The following is a 16260-nucleotide window of genomic DNA, read 5'->3' on the forward strand; positions in this document are numbered from 1 at the left end:
AAAACACTAGACACGGCAGCAGAAAAGGAAAAAATGCAAAGCCTAGAGACAAGTTTTTAAAAAGTTGAACTTCTTTTAATTTGAACTGTGCGAGACGATGCAGAAGATACAGACATGAGTGCAACGGTCAACCACATCAGCCTAGCACATTTACATTAAAATGTTACACTGCAAAAATGTGTAATTAAATAACAGTTACTTATGAAACTATTACAAAGGGGGTTACATCTGAATGTTTTCACACATACCAGCATACAGATTTAGTTGATTTCTTTCGCAAATTGCAATATATTTAACCTCAGAATGATCTCAAAATAAAAATAAAGGCACTGAAGTCTGATTTTGTGGTAGCTGTGCTTTAAAATGTAATTATTATAATCTTAATTCAAGTGATGAAAGTCTGACAGTAATCAAAAGTGACGATAAAGACATTTATAATGTTAGAAGAGTTTCCTATTTCAAAAAATGTTGTTAAACTTTACATTCATCAAAGAATCATGTAAAAAAGATGTCATAGTCTTCACTAAAATATTAAACAGCATGTTTAACATTAATAATACTGAAAAATTTCAATATACTGAAGGATCATGTGACCACTTTAGTGAGCACTATATTGTACTAAATGCTGCCTACAGTTTTATAAAAAATGAAACTATTATGGTACAATAAATAGTTTAAACACTATGCTACATTATTGTTGCAAGACCTCTGGGTTGCATGTTTAATTCAGCAGCTGTTGTAGCATGGTAAAATGTTAAACTGAACATGTATTAATCTTAGTCTCATTACTTGGTTGTGCAAGTATTGTACTGTATATTTAACCATTTTTATTCTCTTATGGCAGTGGGGTGTACTTCCAGGGCACCACAATAGGCATGGCTCCCATCATGAGTATGTGTACCGCTGAGCAGTCAGGAGGCATTGTCATGGTGAGAAATAAATCATCACACACTCTGTGTCCCATAATTAGCACATTCACACTGAGCTGCACAACCATCCAGCTGTTTTAGAGTTTCATGATTTAAAAGCATTGAAATTTAAAGTGATAGTTCACCCTCTATAATAATTCTGTCATTAATAATCATCTTCATGCCATTCCAAACCTTGTACATACTTTTTTTCCATATGGACTTAAGCGTCAATAAATGCAGAAGGCTCAAAAGCCTCAGTCCCATTCATTGTGATGAGCCTGCAGCTTTTTTGTGGAAAAAAAAAGAAAGAAAAAAAAAGTAGTCTGGTTTTGGAATGTCATGAGGGTTAATAAATAATGAGTTTTTCATTTTTTGGGTGAACTATTCCTTCAAGGTATAGGTTGTGTCCCACTCAGCTCAGATTCACCAAATCCATTTTTGTTTGTTTTTAATTCCAGAAATTTTCAACCAATCAATAGACAATGACTCTTGCTTGTTTGCCCTGCACCCACTAGTCATCAGTAATACTGCTTTCATCATATACAGTATATATATATATATATATATATATATATATATATATATATATATATATATATATATATATATATATATATATATATATATATTATATATATATATATATATATACACATACACAGTATGTATGTGTGTGTACAGTATATATATACTGTATATATATATATATATATATATATATATATATATATATATACATACATATACATAAAAATTAAATTGTAAAAAAATTATTAGAAAAAAGCTAAATGTAAATATTTTCATTAGGGTTGTCATTAGGGTCTCAGGGATTTAGAGAATGAGTCTAACTAATCCACATCTACAGAAGCTCTTGAAGGTCATACACAAGTTCAGTCTTCTTTCTCTTAACCACCCACAAGCTGCCTGTCATTCAATGCAGCATTATACCTATTCAACCATTTATCGCTGCTTTGCTGCTGTATGGCTAAATAACACACATTTACATTTTTATTAGAATAGATCTATCATCCATGCCACTGTAACAAACTGTGCCTCTTAAACAGGGCCTCACAGAGATGAAGTCATTAGCCATAGGTCTGAATTACAAACTATTGTGGTGCTGTATGATAAATGATTTCCATTAACTTCTTAAAGGGATAGTTCACCCAAAATGAAAATTCTGTCATCAGTTTCTTGCCCTCCTTTGTTGATTATTTCTTTCTTCTGTCAAAAGAATGATCATGCTGTTCTTTTCTGTACAATGAAAGTGAAAGGTCATTGCAAAAATGACAAATAAATCACCATAAAAGTGGTGCATATGTTGCACAAATGGATATTTTCTATAGTATGTTTGTCATTTTTGACACCATTTGCTTCATTGTATGAAAAACAGCTGCATGAATGTTCTGCAAAATTTCCATGGCATGAGGATGAGTAAATGATGACAGAATTTTCATTTTTGGATTAAGTATTCTTTTATGTTATTTCATAAAATCAACAGATCCACTAAAGATAGAAAGAAAATTGAAAGAGACAAAGGGGGACATGTTTGATTTGGGAAAAGAGCCACTGTACACTAAACTGATGTATTTCTGTATTGGCTGCTGTGGTTTCAGAGTCTTGTTTTCATATGCAGGTCTGTCCCCCATCCATTCACATACATATGACAAACAGAGACTGAAAATTAATCTGGCTGTGAATTAAACCAAATCTTGTTCCATGTTATAAGACTGATCAGCTTAAAAACTCTTCACAATCCTCTGCTTTGACTGACAAATTGTGTATGAAGATTTGAATCTAACAGTTTGACATTTGTGCAAACAAATTTGAAGTAACCATAATGGACAAGTCTGACATGATTATAGGAATTCAAAAAGTTGGAATGTCTTTGATAGGAGATACTATGTAGAATCTGGAACTAACTTGACAGAAACCCAAGAGCACTTAAATACGGCTGTTACCACTATAAAGGCACCATGTTTTCAATGTGAAAGCTTGGTAGTGGTTTCTTGGAATAGTTAAGTCTGGATTTCCCACGACATTAACCTCCATATTAGTCTGCAATTACACTCAAAAAGGGGCAAGTCAGTCATACTCAAGATATACGGTCATCAGTGGCACCCTATAGATTTTGAATAAATGAAATGAGGCAGATAAATATCACCCCTGTTGACTCTGAAAGCTAAGATGAGCCTGTCATGTTCCTCGCCCTGCAATCAAGGCAGGAAATGACATTTTGATGTACAGCGAAATGGAAAAAGACAGTCGGGGTATAGTTGTGTAAAAAGATGGCAGCTAAATAATAAAAAAAAATCTGTTTCTGGGTTATTAGAGTTGGTTCGCTGGTAACCAGGTCACGTTCGTGAGGCAGCAGGGAAGTCTTCTTCACCTCAGCTGAAAAGGATAATGCTGAAGCTCTGCTTTGTTCTCAGTGAAAAGATGATGAAGAGAGCAGAAGAAAAAGGAAAGGAGAATAAGGGCAGTGGTGCTTGTATGTGTGTTTTATGGCGAGGTTGAAAGAGATTTTAAGAGAGAGAGTTTGAAAGAGAAAAGATAAAAATTCATAGGAGCATCTACAGCCCTTCAAGACATTTAACACAACATCACTGTCTGCTGGTCCTTTCACGCGTCATACATTATTAATCAGATGTTGTGTTTTTTTTTCCAGTCTAGTATGAGGAAGTAACTGAATATTAGGGCTGTTATTTAATTAAAAATGTATCCAATTAATTACATCATACACTGCTACATTAATCAAATTGATTGCAAATAATCGTATATGTCAACATTTGGAAAAAGCCCTGAAATTATATTATAATATTTGAACAGATAATATTGTGGCCAACAACCAACTATTGAATAGGGCTTACTTTTGAATTTATGTCTGTTTATTTTTAAATAATTAATAATTGTACTAAATGACAGTGTTGTACTAAAGTAAAGTGTGCAAAAAATGATATCTCTATATTTTCAGGAATATTGTCAATAAGGATAATTAGACAGCATTTTGCTGAGCATGTTATTTTTCTGGTACTTTTGGCAGGTTTAAGACTGTTGTGGACATCTAACTCCCAAAGCTTCTGATATTCTTCATATTCTGTGCAGTGGTTTGTTTGCAGCAGAAACAGAAATTCACTTTTCCAAAAAGTTTAAATTGATTTTTACAGTTTTTGGGCATTTTTACCTTTTATAAACCATTTTTTCTAACCTAATTAAGTGTATGCATAATATTTTGTGTCAAATTCGTACATTTAATTCAACATAAATTCAAATATTAAGACGCTATAGGATTGTTACCAAACAAATTAAATCAGTATCAACAACATTTGTGTTTGTAAAGCAGAGGTGACACAGATTCTGCATTTAGATGCATTCACACAATGCAATCAACCTGCGGTTACAAATGCATAAATAATGTTTTGATGTTTAAAAAAAAAATATTGAATACTGATATTTGAAATGATTTGGGGACAAAAAAGGGAAAATATACTTAAAACGTGAACCTAAAATCGCCAGTAAGTCCCGCCAAATCACTGCATGAGTTGTCGTTGAGTCATTCATTCAACCCATTTGTTCAAACAGCTGATTGTTTCAGTAATGAAACTTTCTTATGCTGCTCAGAGACTCAAAACAGTTCTGATTTGGCTTTGTTTGGAGCTACTTTTGTTGTTGAAAAAAAATACAGCAAAAAGATCTGTTGTGTCTAAAATGTAAGTCACTTAATATTAGCTGTTCATCAAATCAATATCACATTTGCAATCGTGCTGATATTTGGAGAAAAACATCACTCTTCGTGTGATATTAACAACTATATCAGATGATAGAAATACTGTATATAAGTCATATGGGGGCATTTTTGCCCCTTCTCTTTTTCTGTGGGAATTCTAAAAGTATTTTAATAGACTAAACCATGCAGTGCAAGCATGAACACTAAATGTGCCTTCAGTAGTCTAACCTACATCAAGATCAGTCTAGGTGTGCTTTGTTTGGTTTCTGCGATATATTCGATAATGTCAAATCGCATATCGTTTAAACAATATTATCGTAGGTTTTATTCCTGTATATATTTATTTATATATATAATCGCACACCCCTAAGTATGTTTTTTTTTGCCATCAAAATAGTCAAGCATTATTTGGATTCTAATGCTCCTCCTGAGACCAGTATCTTTTTAGTGGGACAGTTTAGAGTGTGCAAAGTAATAGACATCAGAAAACCATGAAAATATATACAGCATACAAGTAGTTCAAGTTATGATATGACATCCTGTTGTTTCCTAGGACCACTCAGACAATCCTCTGGGAGCTGCTGTGACTTTGGCTCATGAGTTGGGCCATAACTTTGGAATGAACCACGACACACCAGAGCGAGGATGCGGCTGTAGGATGACTGTAGATCGTGGCGGCTGCATAATGACTCCTTCTACAGGGTGAGTATATGATACCAGGTTTCACCCCCTGACAAATCACAAACCTCTGCCAGTAAACGGGAATGTTTGAACAAATCAAAATCTAACTAGTCTTTGATAACCTCTTCTCTCCTCCTCCTGAGTTGAGTACCCTGTCTGGATTTGATGTATTAATGCACTGCAGACGCATCACTCAATGGCTCAATTAGTCTCTGACGAGCCCTATTATCTGGGGAACGGGCAAATCAAGCTCTCATCATTCATGTACACAAGAGAATAATCAGCCGTTTACCTGCATCTTATTGACCAGGGGTTAATTAGCCAGCTCTCAGTGATGAATTTGCACTTACATAGCCATACGTCACCACTGACGCAAGGCTGGTCTCGGATTGAAACTCAAAAACTTGTAAATGGACGGAAGGCTTGCTTGGTCCACTCAGAAATTTGGATTTCAGACATTTAGCCGTCACCTGGCTTCTCGTGATAACGTGCTTGTTGGTAATGGTTTTTGGCATGCAGCTGGTCTCGGACATGGGTAGACACCAGGTTGATAAGCAGAGGCTGGCACATAATGGGAAATTTCTTCTCCTAACACTTAGGCCAGTTTGCCTTATCAGACGATGAACCAGAGAGTCAGCTGAGATGGGGTCTTTAGATGTGTCGGTGGAGTAGGAGAATTGAGTGTGAATCTGCCGTCTTTGGTTGCTTAGTTCTGTGTGACTAATGGCAGGAAAGTGAAAGCAGGACAACACTGATTGGCTGATGGCTTTACGAGATTGTGCACAGTTGCAAACCTTTCACTAGTCCATTTCACTTTTTTATTTAGTCTATTCATTTTTAAGAGCCCAAAATGATCATGAACTGCTAAAATTTTCACTATGAAATAATTAATGAGTTGCGATTTTATATTTTGTATGCAAAACAATATAAATATACAATTTTTTGTATGTGTTTCACATCTACCAAATGCTAACCAGCAATACTTTAACACCTTGGTATAATTAGACTGGTTAATTGTCAAATCAGTTGCATTTTTACTTTATGTTAAGTATACTAAAATTTTAGGGTTGATTAGATTTTTACATTTATTTGCTACATTTATTTGATCAGAAATGGAGCTTGAGTGATTGAATGGAATTCAAGCTTGGTTCAGGCACACCACTAATCGCTTCCCTATCAGCTGACACTCAGCTGATCAATTACTCCACCTTTCCTAATTAACAACCGTTATTTAAGACCATTCAAATGCATGCTCATCAGTCTGTCACACGGACATTTGCACCCATCTCCAACCCTTCACCCCCAGCAACTTCCTAACAGTTATATTCTTAGAACTACCATGACTGATTCTTGTACCCTCTTATTTTGTAATTATCATATCTCTGCATATGTGTGTAGCTTAGAAATATTTGGTTATTGCCAGGCGGAGGATTCATGCCTTAAGGATGTATCTTAAACTGTCTAGTATGGCATTGAGCCCCTTAAAGCCTTAGTTTTCGGCAAATTCAAGAATTTAAAATAACTATTTTCTAGTTTTTTTATTTATCTATTCCTGTGATGTAAAACTGAATTTAGCCATTGCCTCCCATTTTCAATGTCATGATCCTTCGTTATTATCAATGTTGAAAATATGGTATGCTGCTTAATATTTTTGTGGAAACAATGATGTTTTTTTTTCAGTATAGTTAGATGAATAGAAAGTTCAAAAGAACTGCATTTATTTTTGTAGCATTTCAAATGTCTTTTACTACAACTTTTGATCAATTTAATGTCACCTTGCTGAATAAAAAAAACAGTAGTATACACTATGAAGGATTTCTCATTTTTGTTAGGTATGAATTATTGAGGCAGTACCCCAAAATTCAGTTTAAAAACAAATCACACTTTATATTTTTAAAACATTTTGTAGCCTTAAAATGCAACACTCTTGGCAAGCAAGACATGCATTAACTTCTAGTGCTTTTGAGATATTCCAGAATCAGAATTGTGGTGCTTGTGTGTTCAATCTAAAGAAAGGCTGAGGTTTACGGTTTCACTCATATCGCACAAGTCAGTCACCAGTAATCGTCTGTCCGCTCTCAGCTGTGACCGGTTTGCAATCTCTCTGCTGTGGCTGTCTTATCTCATAGTGGGGATATTTTTGTTGGACTGCTGCTCGACCCTGGATGACGGCCATAACAAACAGCAGAACCCTATTCTCCCATTATTTGTTCATATGACAACAAGACAACATGCTGGGAAGAAACCTCTCTGGGCTTTTTAAAGCTACCTTAGGGAGAAAGTCAGGCGAGGTGTTTTGTAGACTATTTTAGCCACAGGGGAGGTTTACATCATTTTTCCTTTTTATTTTAAAGATTCATAGCTCCAAATTCTGCAGCAGCGCAATGGATGAATACTTAAAAGGACGTGGCGCTTCTGTAAAAAGAAGGTGCTTTTAAAACAATGTTGGAGTGCTAAAGCTTGTCCCCACTTTTCAAAATAGCTCCTCACACATTGTTCATTGTAGCATCATTGAGAGGTTTTGAGGTCACAGTTTAGCTGAAGTTTGGTGTCTGCTTCAGATAGGTTCATGTAGCGTTTGTCAAAGTGTTTATTTTGCATTGTTTTAGGGGCAGTGCACATGAGTTTGTTGTATCAGAGAAGCTGTGTACTATTGCAGAGTCAGGAAAATGCTGGCCTATTTTTCGCTTCCCATGGGAGAATCACAGACTTCCTTAGTTTATTCATTCCTAAGGCCGAAACTCACGGACACACGCGGTCTCAAAGACACAAAAACAGATCTACTATATGCAAATATACTACAAACTCATGTGTAGACTAAAAAAATCACTTTCTTAATCAATGTTTTTGGTCTTGTTTTAAGGATTTTAAGATATTTAAATACTACACACTAAATGTATTGATATGTTTATCAGAGAATATACACTACTGTTAAGAAATCTGTTGTTGTTGTTGTTATTGTTGTCATTGTTGTCGTTTAAGAAATAAATACTTTTATTCAGCAAGGATGTATTAATTTAATACAAATTTATAGTAAAAGTTAATAAAATATAATATAATAAAAATACTTTTGAGCATCAAATCAGCATATTAGAATGATTTCTGAAGGATCATACAACACTGAATTCTTGAGTAATAGCTAATGAAAAATCAGCTTTGCCATCGCAGGAATAAACTACATTTTAAATATATTAAAATATTACTGTTTTAACTGTCTTCTGATTAAATAAATGCAGCCTTGGTAAGAATTAGTCATCTTTCAAAAAAATTTGTACTATTACAATGGAATTAATAATCTTAATTTAAGATACTGTATATTGTGTGAATAATAATAATAAAAAAAATCACAAGATCTTAAAAATATTCCTAAAGGATAAGATTTGCTTTAAGGATAAGATAATTGTACTGGAAAAGTAGAGATAAATACTGATTAAAAATATACTTGACACACACAGATGCAGAAATAAAAACACATTCTTAGTTTTCATTTTCTCCATGTGTTTGATCCTTTGTTTCCATGCTGTTTTGACTGCCTAAATAAACCTGCTGTAAGTTGGCTCTAACAAAGCACACAATCTGGCTCGGATTTATTCAGTTCCTCAAAACCCTTTTTCTGCTGTTGCTGGATGTGTTGTGCTGTTCTTACTCTGCAAGGATCTATTTTAAAGTTCAAACATGAGAAATTCATGATCTTGCATGCAGCGGGTTTTTTCTTTTTCTTTTTTTTTCCTCTTTTTGACAGCAGCTGCGAGCTCTTAGCCCCAGTGTCCTATCTGCAGCATTGAACGAACAATACCATACAGAGAGATTCAGAGCTGGAAACTCAGCAGAATTGCAAAAACAATTGCAAATGAGAATGAATAAGATGGACTGACAGACAAGACAAACAGACAAAACAAAGAATGATGCAGAGACAAAAATAGAAATTAAGAGAGCAGGCTAAAGAACTACCGTAACTATAGAGTAAACAGGAAGTTATTGTCTGCTTCTTAATGTTTTCAGCCAAATACAATAGCAAACATTTGTGCCAAAAACAGTTTGAGGAAGAAAAAAGGCACTTGTTTGAAAACGAATGAAGGAAATTGCATTTCTAAACATGGAGCGTCAAACAAAAAGAAGTCTTTCGATTTAGAGAGCTAATCTGACTTGTGTATAAATCCAATTTTAAAATCAGATATTTCATGTGGATTAAAAATTTTGAACCCCACTGTATGTTATTGTGTTTCCTCATTCAGTTAGACAGGAACAGTACATGCAAAACTAGAAATTGCTGTCAAGGATGCAACCAAGATGACCGCAAGGTGGACTAACTTACTCTTGAAAGGCACCAAAGTACAAGCACAGCACATATCTTAGCTTGAAGTATAAGGCTCTTAGCAGGAGGTTAAACATTGTGATTTCACTTCTTTAGACTGCGCTTACCTCACACAATCTCTGCCTGTATCTTCACTACAGAGCAGATGAGGGAAGAACGTTTGCCAATAATATTAAGCATGTCAGATGGCCTTTTGGAAAGAGCACATCAGATGCTATCGCTTAATGGGTATCGCTTTCACCTTTTATTGTAGCGGCCACACACCGAATCCCAAACGGCGGTGTTATCTTCTAAACGACAGGCAGCACAATAGAGCCCGACATCGAATCAGTTTGCGTCGCCGGAGGAGGCTGATTAAACAGACATTAATTTCCTCATTCCGCACCTATTGCTGATAGCGTAACAGCTCTAATAGGTCAAAGTCAGAATGGCGGTTTGAAAAAGTCTAGATGCAAATGACTTTGAATTGCAGCTTTTTTCTACCACTTAGAAACTGTCCAGGCAGGTTAATGCAGATGATTATGTGTGTGTGTGAGAGAGAGAGAAAATGTGTTTATATATGTATGTCATTTATAAGTAATGGATTCAGTTAAGGCTCCTGGGAAAAAGTGCCTGTGGTGACATTTTTGCGAAAAATGTTGCTTCTTACATGTTTCACAACACTTTCAAAGTGAATTGTCCAGTGAGTGGCACTTTATCCTAAACAGATGAAAATGAATCTGGCAATGTTTTATAACTTTAGTTGTTGTACATATTGCGACAGTTCAGAAATGAAGATAATGTACCACCTACACAAGACCCTTCCCTGAGCCTAACTTATAGTGTTAACAAAAGCAAACGTCACATAAAAAGGCATATACTGAAGCAACCATGCCATTTTACTTTGGTTCTTTAAAGAGATACTCCATTGCAAAATGATGATTTTGTCATTAATCACTTACCCCATGTCATTCCAAACCCGTAAAAAGCTTTGTTCGTCTTCTGAACACAATTTAAGATATTTTGGATGAAAACCGGGAGGCTTGAGACTGTCCCATAGACTGGCAAATAAATAAGTGTCAAGGTCCAGAAAAGAATGAAAGCATCATCAGAATACTCCATCTGCCATCATTGATTCAACCGTAACGTTATGTTGCGACGAGAATACTTTTTGTACACAATGAAAACAAAAATAATGACTTTATTCAACAATTCACCTCCTCTGTGCATATACAAATCATAATAAAAACACTTAAACAAAAATAAGCAATACGCAGGCGGCGTATGCTCTTCTGTGTCAGCCACGCCACAAGGATACTTTTTTTTTTACGTGTATTTACACTTTGGTTTGAATGAAAACAGTGCATCAGAGCAGCGTGGCTGACACAGAAGAGCATACACCACCTGCATACTGCTCAGAATTGCCAAAACACAATTGCTAGTCTTGAGACTGTCCCATAGACTGCCAAATAAATAACAGTGTCAAGGTCCAGGAAGATTAAGCTTTTATGGGTTTGGAACGACATGGGGGTAAGTGATTAATGGCAAAATTTTAATTTTGTGGTGGAGTAACCCTTTAAACGGTTTCATTGTTACTTGTGTGCTATTGTACCAGGGAAGCAACTGAGCATGTTTACTATGTTAGAAAAGCCATGCATAATGGGCTGGTTATGTGATGCAAATGTCAAAAATGCTTTAGATTACAAATCATGCACTATGGTAAAAGTGTTGTGAAATCATAACATAGAACCATTCAAGGAAACTTGGGAAAAGATAAGTCTTGATTAATCGGTAACCTGCTGGTGTAATCATATTTTGTGTAAACAGGAATAAAACTTATTTGTGTTTTACAGCCCCAAGTGTTTATTTCAGCTGGAAACTGCTGTGAATTGTATGTAAAGGTTTTGGTTTATGGAGTTTTGTAAAAATGTTTTTCCAATCAGCCTGTGTTGAATAGGTTTTCTGAGTGTTTTCTTTAAACACTTTGTCATGCATGGGTGTGTGTGTGTATTATGATATCAGATGTCGTCATGGTTTGACCGGGAACCAGGCTGCTCTGACATCTCCCAAAATGAAATCTGAACGTTTGGAATTCTGTGACGTACTGTAGAGAGGTTCACGCTGACAGTGTCCAGATGATCGCTCAGTAATCAGGAATGCTCAGTTGTTTCCAGGAATACTTGGGTAACATGCAAGCTCAGCTGAAACAATACTCATCAGGCTGTGTTTCTCTCTGTGTGAACACCCTCCATAATCTAAATCAACAAATGAGCCATATATGCATCTCATGCATCTAGTTGGACCTCAAGTGCACCTCCAGTCAAAAGAACCAGGTTTGATATTTTAAGTTGGTTTTTAAAAGGACAGTTAACCATAAAAGCAAAATCCTGTCATCATTTACTCGTCTTGTACTGTAAGTCCAAACACATATGATGTTCTTTCTTCAGCAGAACACAAAAGGATTTTATTTTATTTTTTCATGTTTTCCAAAAGAACTAAGGTGGATGTGAAGTACATTTTGGTCTGTTCCTATTTTATGGATTCAGACTTATATGTAGCCTGGACTATTGCAGTTTTGTGATACTTCTATGGTGCTTTGTGTTCTTTTTTGAATCTTGAAAGCCTCAGTCCAAAACAATTTACTATAATTGCATGGAAAAGGAACTGGTACATTCTTCAAAACTCCTCCTTTTGTGTTCCACAGAATAAAGAGGTCATACAGGTTTGGAAAGCATGAGGATGAGTGATTGATGACCGAATTTTTTCTTTTTTTTTTTGAGTGACGTATCCCTTTATCAACATCAACCAGCAAGTGTTTGGTTGACCAGCTCCAAACCAGCTCTGACCAGCCTGCTAGTCCTTTAATTTCTTTCATGCCTCTCCAATTGACTTGTTTTCAACATTTAGCTCTTGTGATTTCCTCAGTGCAGTTGTGTAGCTGGTTGCGTCAGGGCTTTTCTCACCCTTGCCCTGTAATTTAAAGATCTCTAAAGCACAGCAGGTGCACTGACCTCAGATCAGAGTTGCCAACAGCTCGAGCTAGATTGATTAGAGCCATTGGTTTTCTGCAAACACTTAACATCTCACTGTTTCATAAATATATCAAAATGTTTAAGCACACTCGTTTTGGAGAGGACAGCAGGCGTGTAATTTCAGAATAATTTACACCGTAATCAGCATCTGGGTTCATTGTTGTGCTCAATAGTCTTGGAAAAGATGTGGTTTTGCTTAGCGAGAATTATGAAGCAGATGCTTAATGATAGCAGTTAAAGTTTCAGATGCAAGCAGATCTTTGAGTTGAGAAAAGAGGCTTTGACAGGGTAGACTGCAGGAGTTCTCTGTGGATTTTTGTGCGTCTGTGGCTGTGATTTACTGGGGTAAAGAAGAAAAGTGCAGTTCAGGCAGGAAGGATTTGTTGTTTGCTCGAATTTGAATTCATAAGGAGGGCTTTAGGGGTCGGACAGATGCTGGGAACAGAGCAAATCGTTTGCAATCACGAAAGTTGAGTGAAGAGAAAAATGACGTGAAGGTTTGAGTGCACTCGCACGCTAAACTATGTAAACATGGACATGTGTTTTCATGTGTTTTTATGCATGGCTGTATCTGTGCTCACTCTTATCCCAAAACCCTCCCGCAGCACTTTTTGAGAGTGGACTGGCACACAAATCTCACACTCATGCTCATGTGTGCCTCTAACCATCTCTGCATGCCAGGCCATACAAACCAATCTGGCTTTTGCATCCGCCATTCTTCACCACGCCAAGTCCGCTTAACCCACTTGACCTGATGCCAACTTCTGCCAGCTTAGCCTGTGCCATTCCAAGCTCTCTGTCCCCAATGCCAATCCCTCTTTAAACCAAAGACCTTTCATCTGTCACATTACTATTCTAGCCCTCGCTGCTGCAAACGGCTCATTGCACAAACTACAGCACCGCTTAAATGTCATTTTTGGATCATTAGCTTTTTCTTAGGGTGTTTAAGATACAGTATGTGTCGCTTCCATTCACAAATGTCATGACTTTTACTTCCAGACGCCCCTACTGATTGGTCTCTTTCAACTGTAATCCCTTTAAAGGCGGCATTAAAACTCGCACGCAATTGATTGTGCCCCAGCTTACTGCCACACTGCTGCCATCTGTGAGATTTTCAGAAAACCAAGGGCTCATTGCAAATCAGTGTTTTGGGGCTAAATTGCTTGTTTCTGTTTTATTGTCACTAAACTGACTTTGTTGATTTGCAATAACACTTTGAAGTCTCGATAGATTTCTGTCTGTTTCTTTTGTGGCTGAATTATGATGGTGTATGTGCGGTCCTATAATAAAGAAAAGTCAAAATATGATCTGTTTAATGTTTCGATTAAATAATTATATACATTTTTAAGTGAAAAGATTGAATAAATTAATTAATCCTTATATAAATATATAAACAGAATGTATTTAATTTTTCTTGTGTGGGTTACTCTTTGTCACATGTAAAATTATAATGGGAATGAATGAATGGATGAACGAACACACACAAACACACACATACACATACTGCATATGTGTGTGTGTGTAAATATATATATATATATATATATATACTGTATATATAGAAAGAACGAAAGAAAGAAATCATTAATTTTCTTGTTTATTTGTTTATTCATTCACTCATTAATAAATAAATAAATAATCACATCAAACAGATTTAGCAAGATACAAAATTTTCTAATTAGAAGTCATAATGAATTATTATATTTATTTTTATTTTTATTTTTTTACTTGTTCATAGCTATGTAATCCACATTCATTGGTTGTTTCATTGGTGTCTGCTTAAGGAATTTTAAGAGAAACATCTGAGACAAAGTGGATACTTAAATGAAATGAGAGAAATGAGAGGGGTGTTGTGTTTTTAGGCAGGGTGCAGTGAGGACACAGGGTGAAGTATGAGGACAGACCCAGAAACCCCCTTGCAGGAGTCTGGAGTCCACCTCCATGCTCTTGGCTCCCACCGCAAAACCCCAAACAAGCGGTCACTTACCCCCAGGGAGCGCAGATGTTCCCGGCAAACAGTTTCTCCTCCCCACACCTCCCTCCATCCTTCCCTCCCATTTTCCTCTCTTTCATCTGCAGAGTTTATTTTGCTGTACTGGCACTGACGACAGAATGGCTTCTTGTCTGAGTCATGGATGTTTGATTCAGGCCTGTGTTCCTGTGTTTGCTCGCTAAAGGTGTGCGCTGAGGTTGTCTTTGATGAGCACGGGTGGCGCAGAAACAGTCGGTCCCAGCGGACAGAACTGAGGTGTTAAAAGCGCGAGAGTTCATCAGCAAACTCTTCAAAGGCTCTCGGTCAAGGGTGCATGAAAGTGAGATGGATGTGACATGCGTGTGGCTGCACACGTCTGTTTGACAACCGTTTTTGATGTAGATGAAAGATTGTGGCATTAGCTGGAAAATATTATTCAGCACAGAAGAGCTTGGTAGGGATGAGTAACCACTCTGTTGAATAAAACTGTATGAGTACTTTGCTTTTTTGCATCATGATATGTTTTGGATGCTAGTGATTTGTTGTCCCTATCAGACTGCTTAACTAGCTTAACCAGCAAGAAATACTTGGTCATCAAGTTTTCCAGCTCCAAAACCAGCATAAACCAGCCTATACAGTTTAATACAATAAATAATTGTAGTCAGTGTCATTCTTTACTAATTAAATAAAATTTGCATGAAAAATTGGTGTGTTTCTTTCTTGTTTTTAATTTCTTCTTGAAATTGTACAGAATTTCTTTCTTCACCTGATTATCATGTTATCTGACACTTTAAAATGGTCCTTTCTTAAAACATACATTTAAAGAAATATATAAATGAAAATGAAACAAAAAATTAACTTAAATTAGAAGCTTATGGGGAAATAATAAAATAAACAATACAATTAAATATATATAATTAAATTAAACATGTTCAATGTCACAATTTTTCTTACATTTGACAGAATATTTTTCACCCTGACCCTTCTTTTAAATGCTTAAAATGTTCCTTTAAATTACCATTTAAATATTGCGGAATCTTATGGCAACTTATTTTTTATATATACAGTATACAGGTATATATGGAAATTTCATGCTTTTTAAAAATATAACATACATATACAATGCCACACTGTTATTACTGAACGTAATCATATGCTGTAATTTTTCAGCACAGGCGTGTAACACCCATTAACCTTATGATTATTAAAGTTTTAATCCCTTCTTCACATGCATGCATGCATACACTATTAATCTGCAGGAAGAGTCACTTGCGCTTTTCGAAAACACACAAATTCAAGGACATCCATTTATTCAGCATTGCGTATATTTATGAGTGCATAGCAAATACGCACTTTGTTGTTTAGCTTGTTTGCTGGGGTGAGCTAGTGAATTGAAGATACTGGCAACAGACCATGAAGGATCTTTTGCAGTGCTCTCCAGTGAGCAGAGCCCAGACCCAAATGAGCTTCATTTGCTCTCCTCTCAGATATCTCACCTCGTCTCGCTCCCTGCCCGAGGCAACCGCCCCAGACCAAGGCTGTCATATGATCGTCCGCTGCTCTGCTTCATCTGAAAGAGCTCGGTCTTTGTGTCCGTGGCCTCTGAAGTGGCTGAGGTCAGGCCATGCGCTGGTTTGTTTATA

At 36.2% G+C, this 16260-nt stretch overlaps 1 protein-coding gene across 2 annotated transcripts in view; it reads left to right on the forward strand.

Moving 5' to 3' along the window:
- The window catches only part of adam12b (ADAM metallopeptidase domain 12b), an 81250-nt gene that overhangs the window by 45746 nt on the left and 19244 nt on the right, over positions 1–16260 (forward strand). For both annotated transcript variants that reach the window (XM_042742552.1, XM_042742553.1), the window contains exons 10-11: positions 845–929; positions 5192–5340. In XM_042742552.1, the coding sequence (XP_042598486.1) occupies positions 845–929; positions 5192–5340 (234 nt within the window). The remainder of the gene's footprint in view (positions 1–844; positions 930–5191; positions 5341–16260) is intronic.

Source organism: Cyprinus carpio, chromosome B17 (assembly GCF_018340385.1).
Source record: "Cyprinus carpio isolate SPL01 chromosome B17, ASM1834038v1, whole genome shotgun sequence".
Classification (NCBI taxonomy): Eukaryota; Metazoa; Chordata; class Actinopteri; order Cypriniformes; family Cyprinidae; genus Cyprinus; species Cyprinus carpio.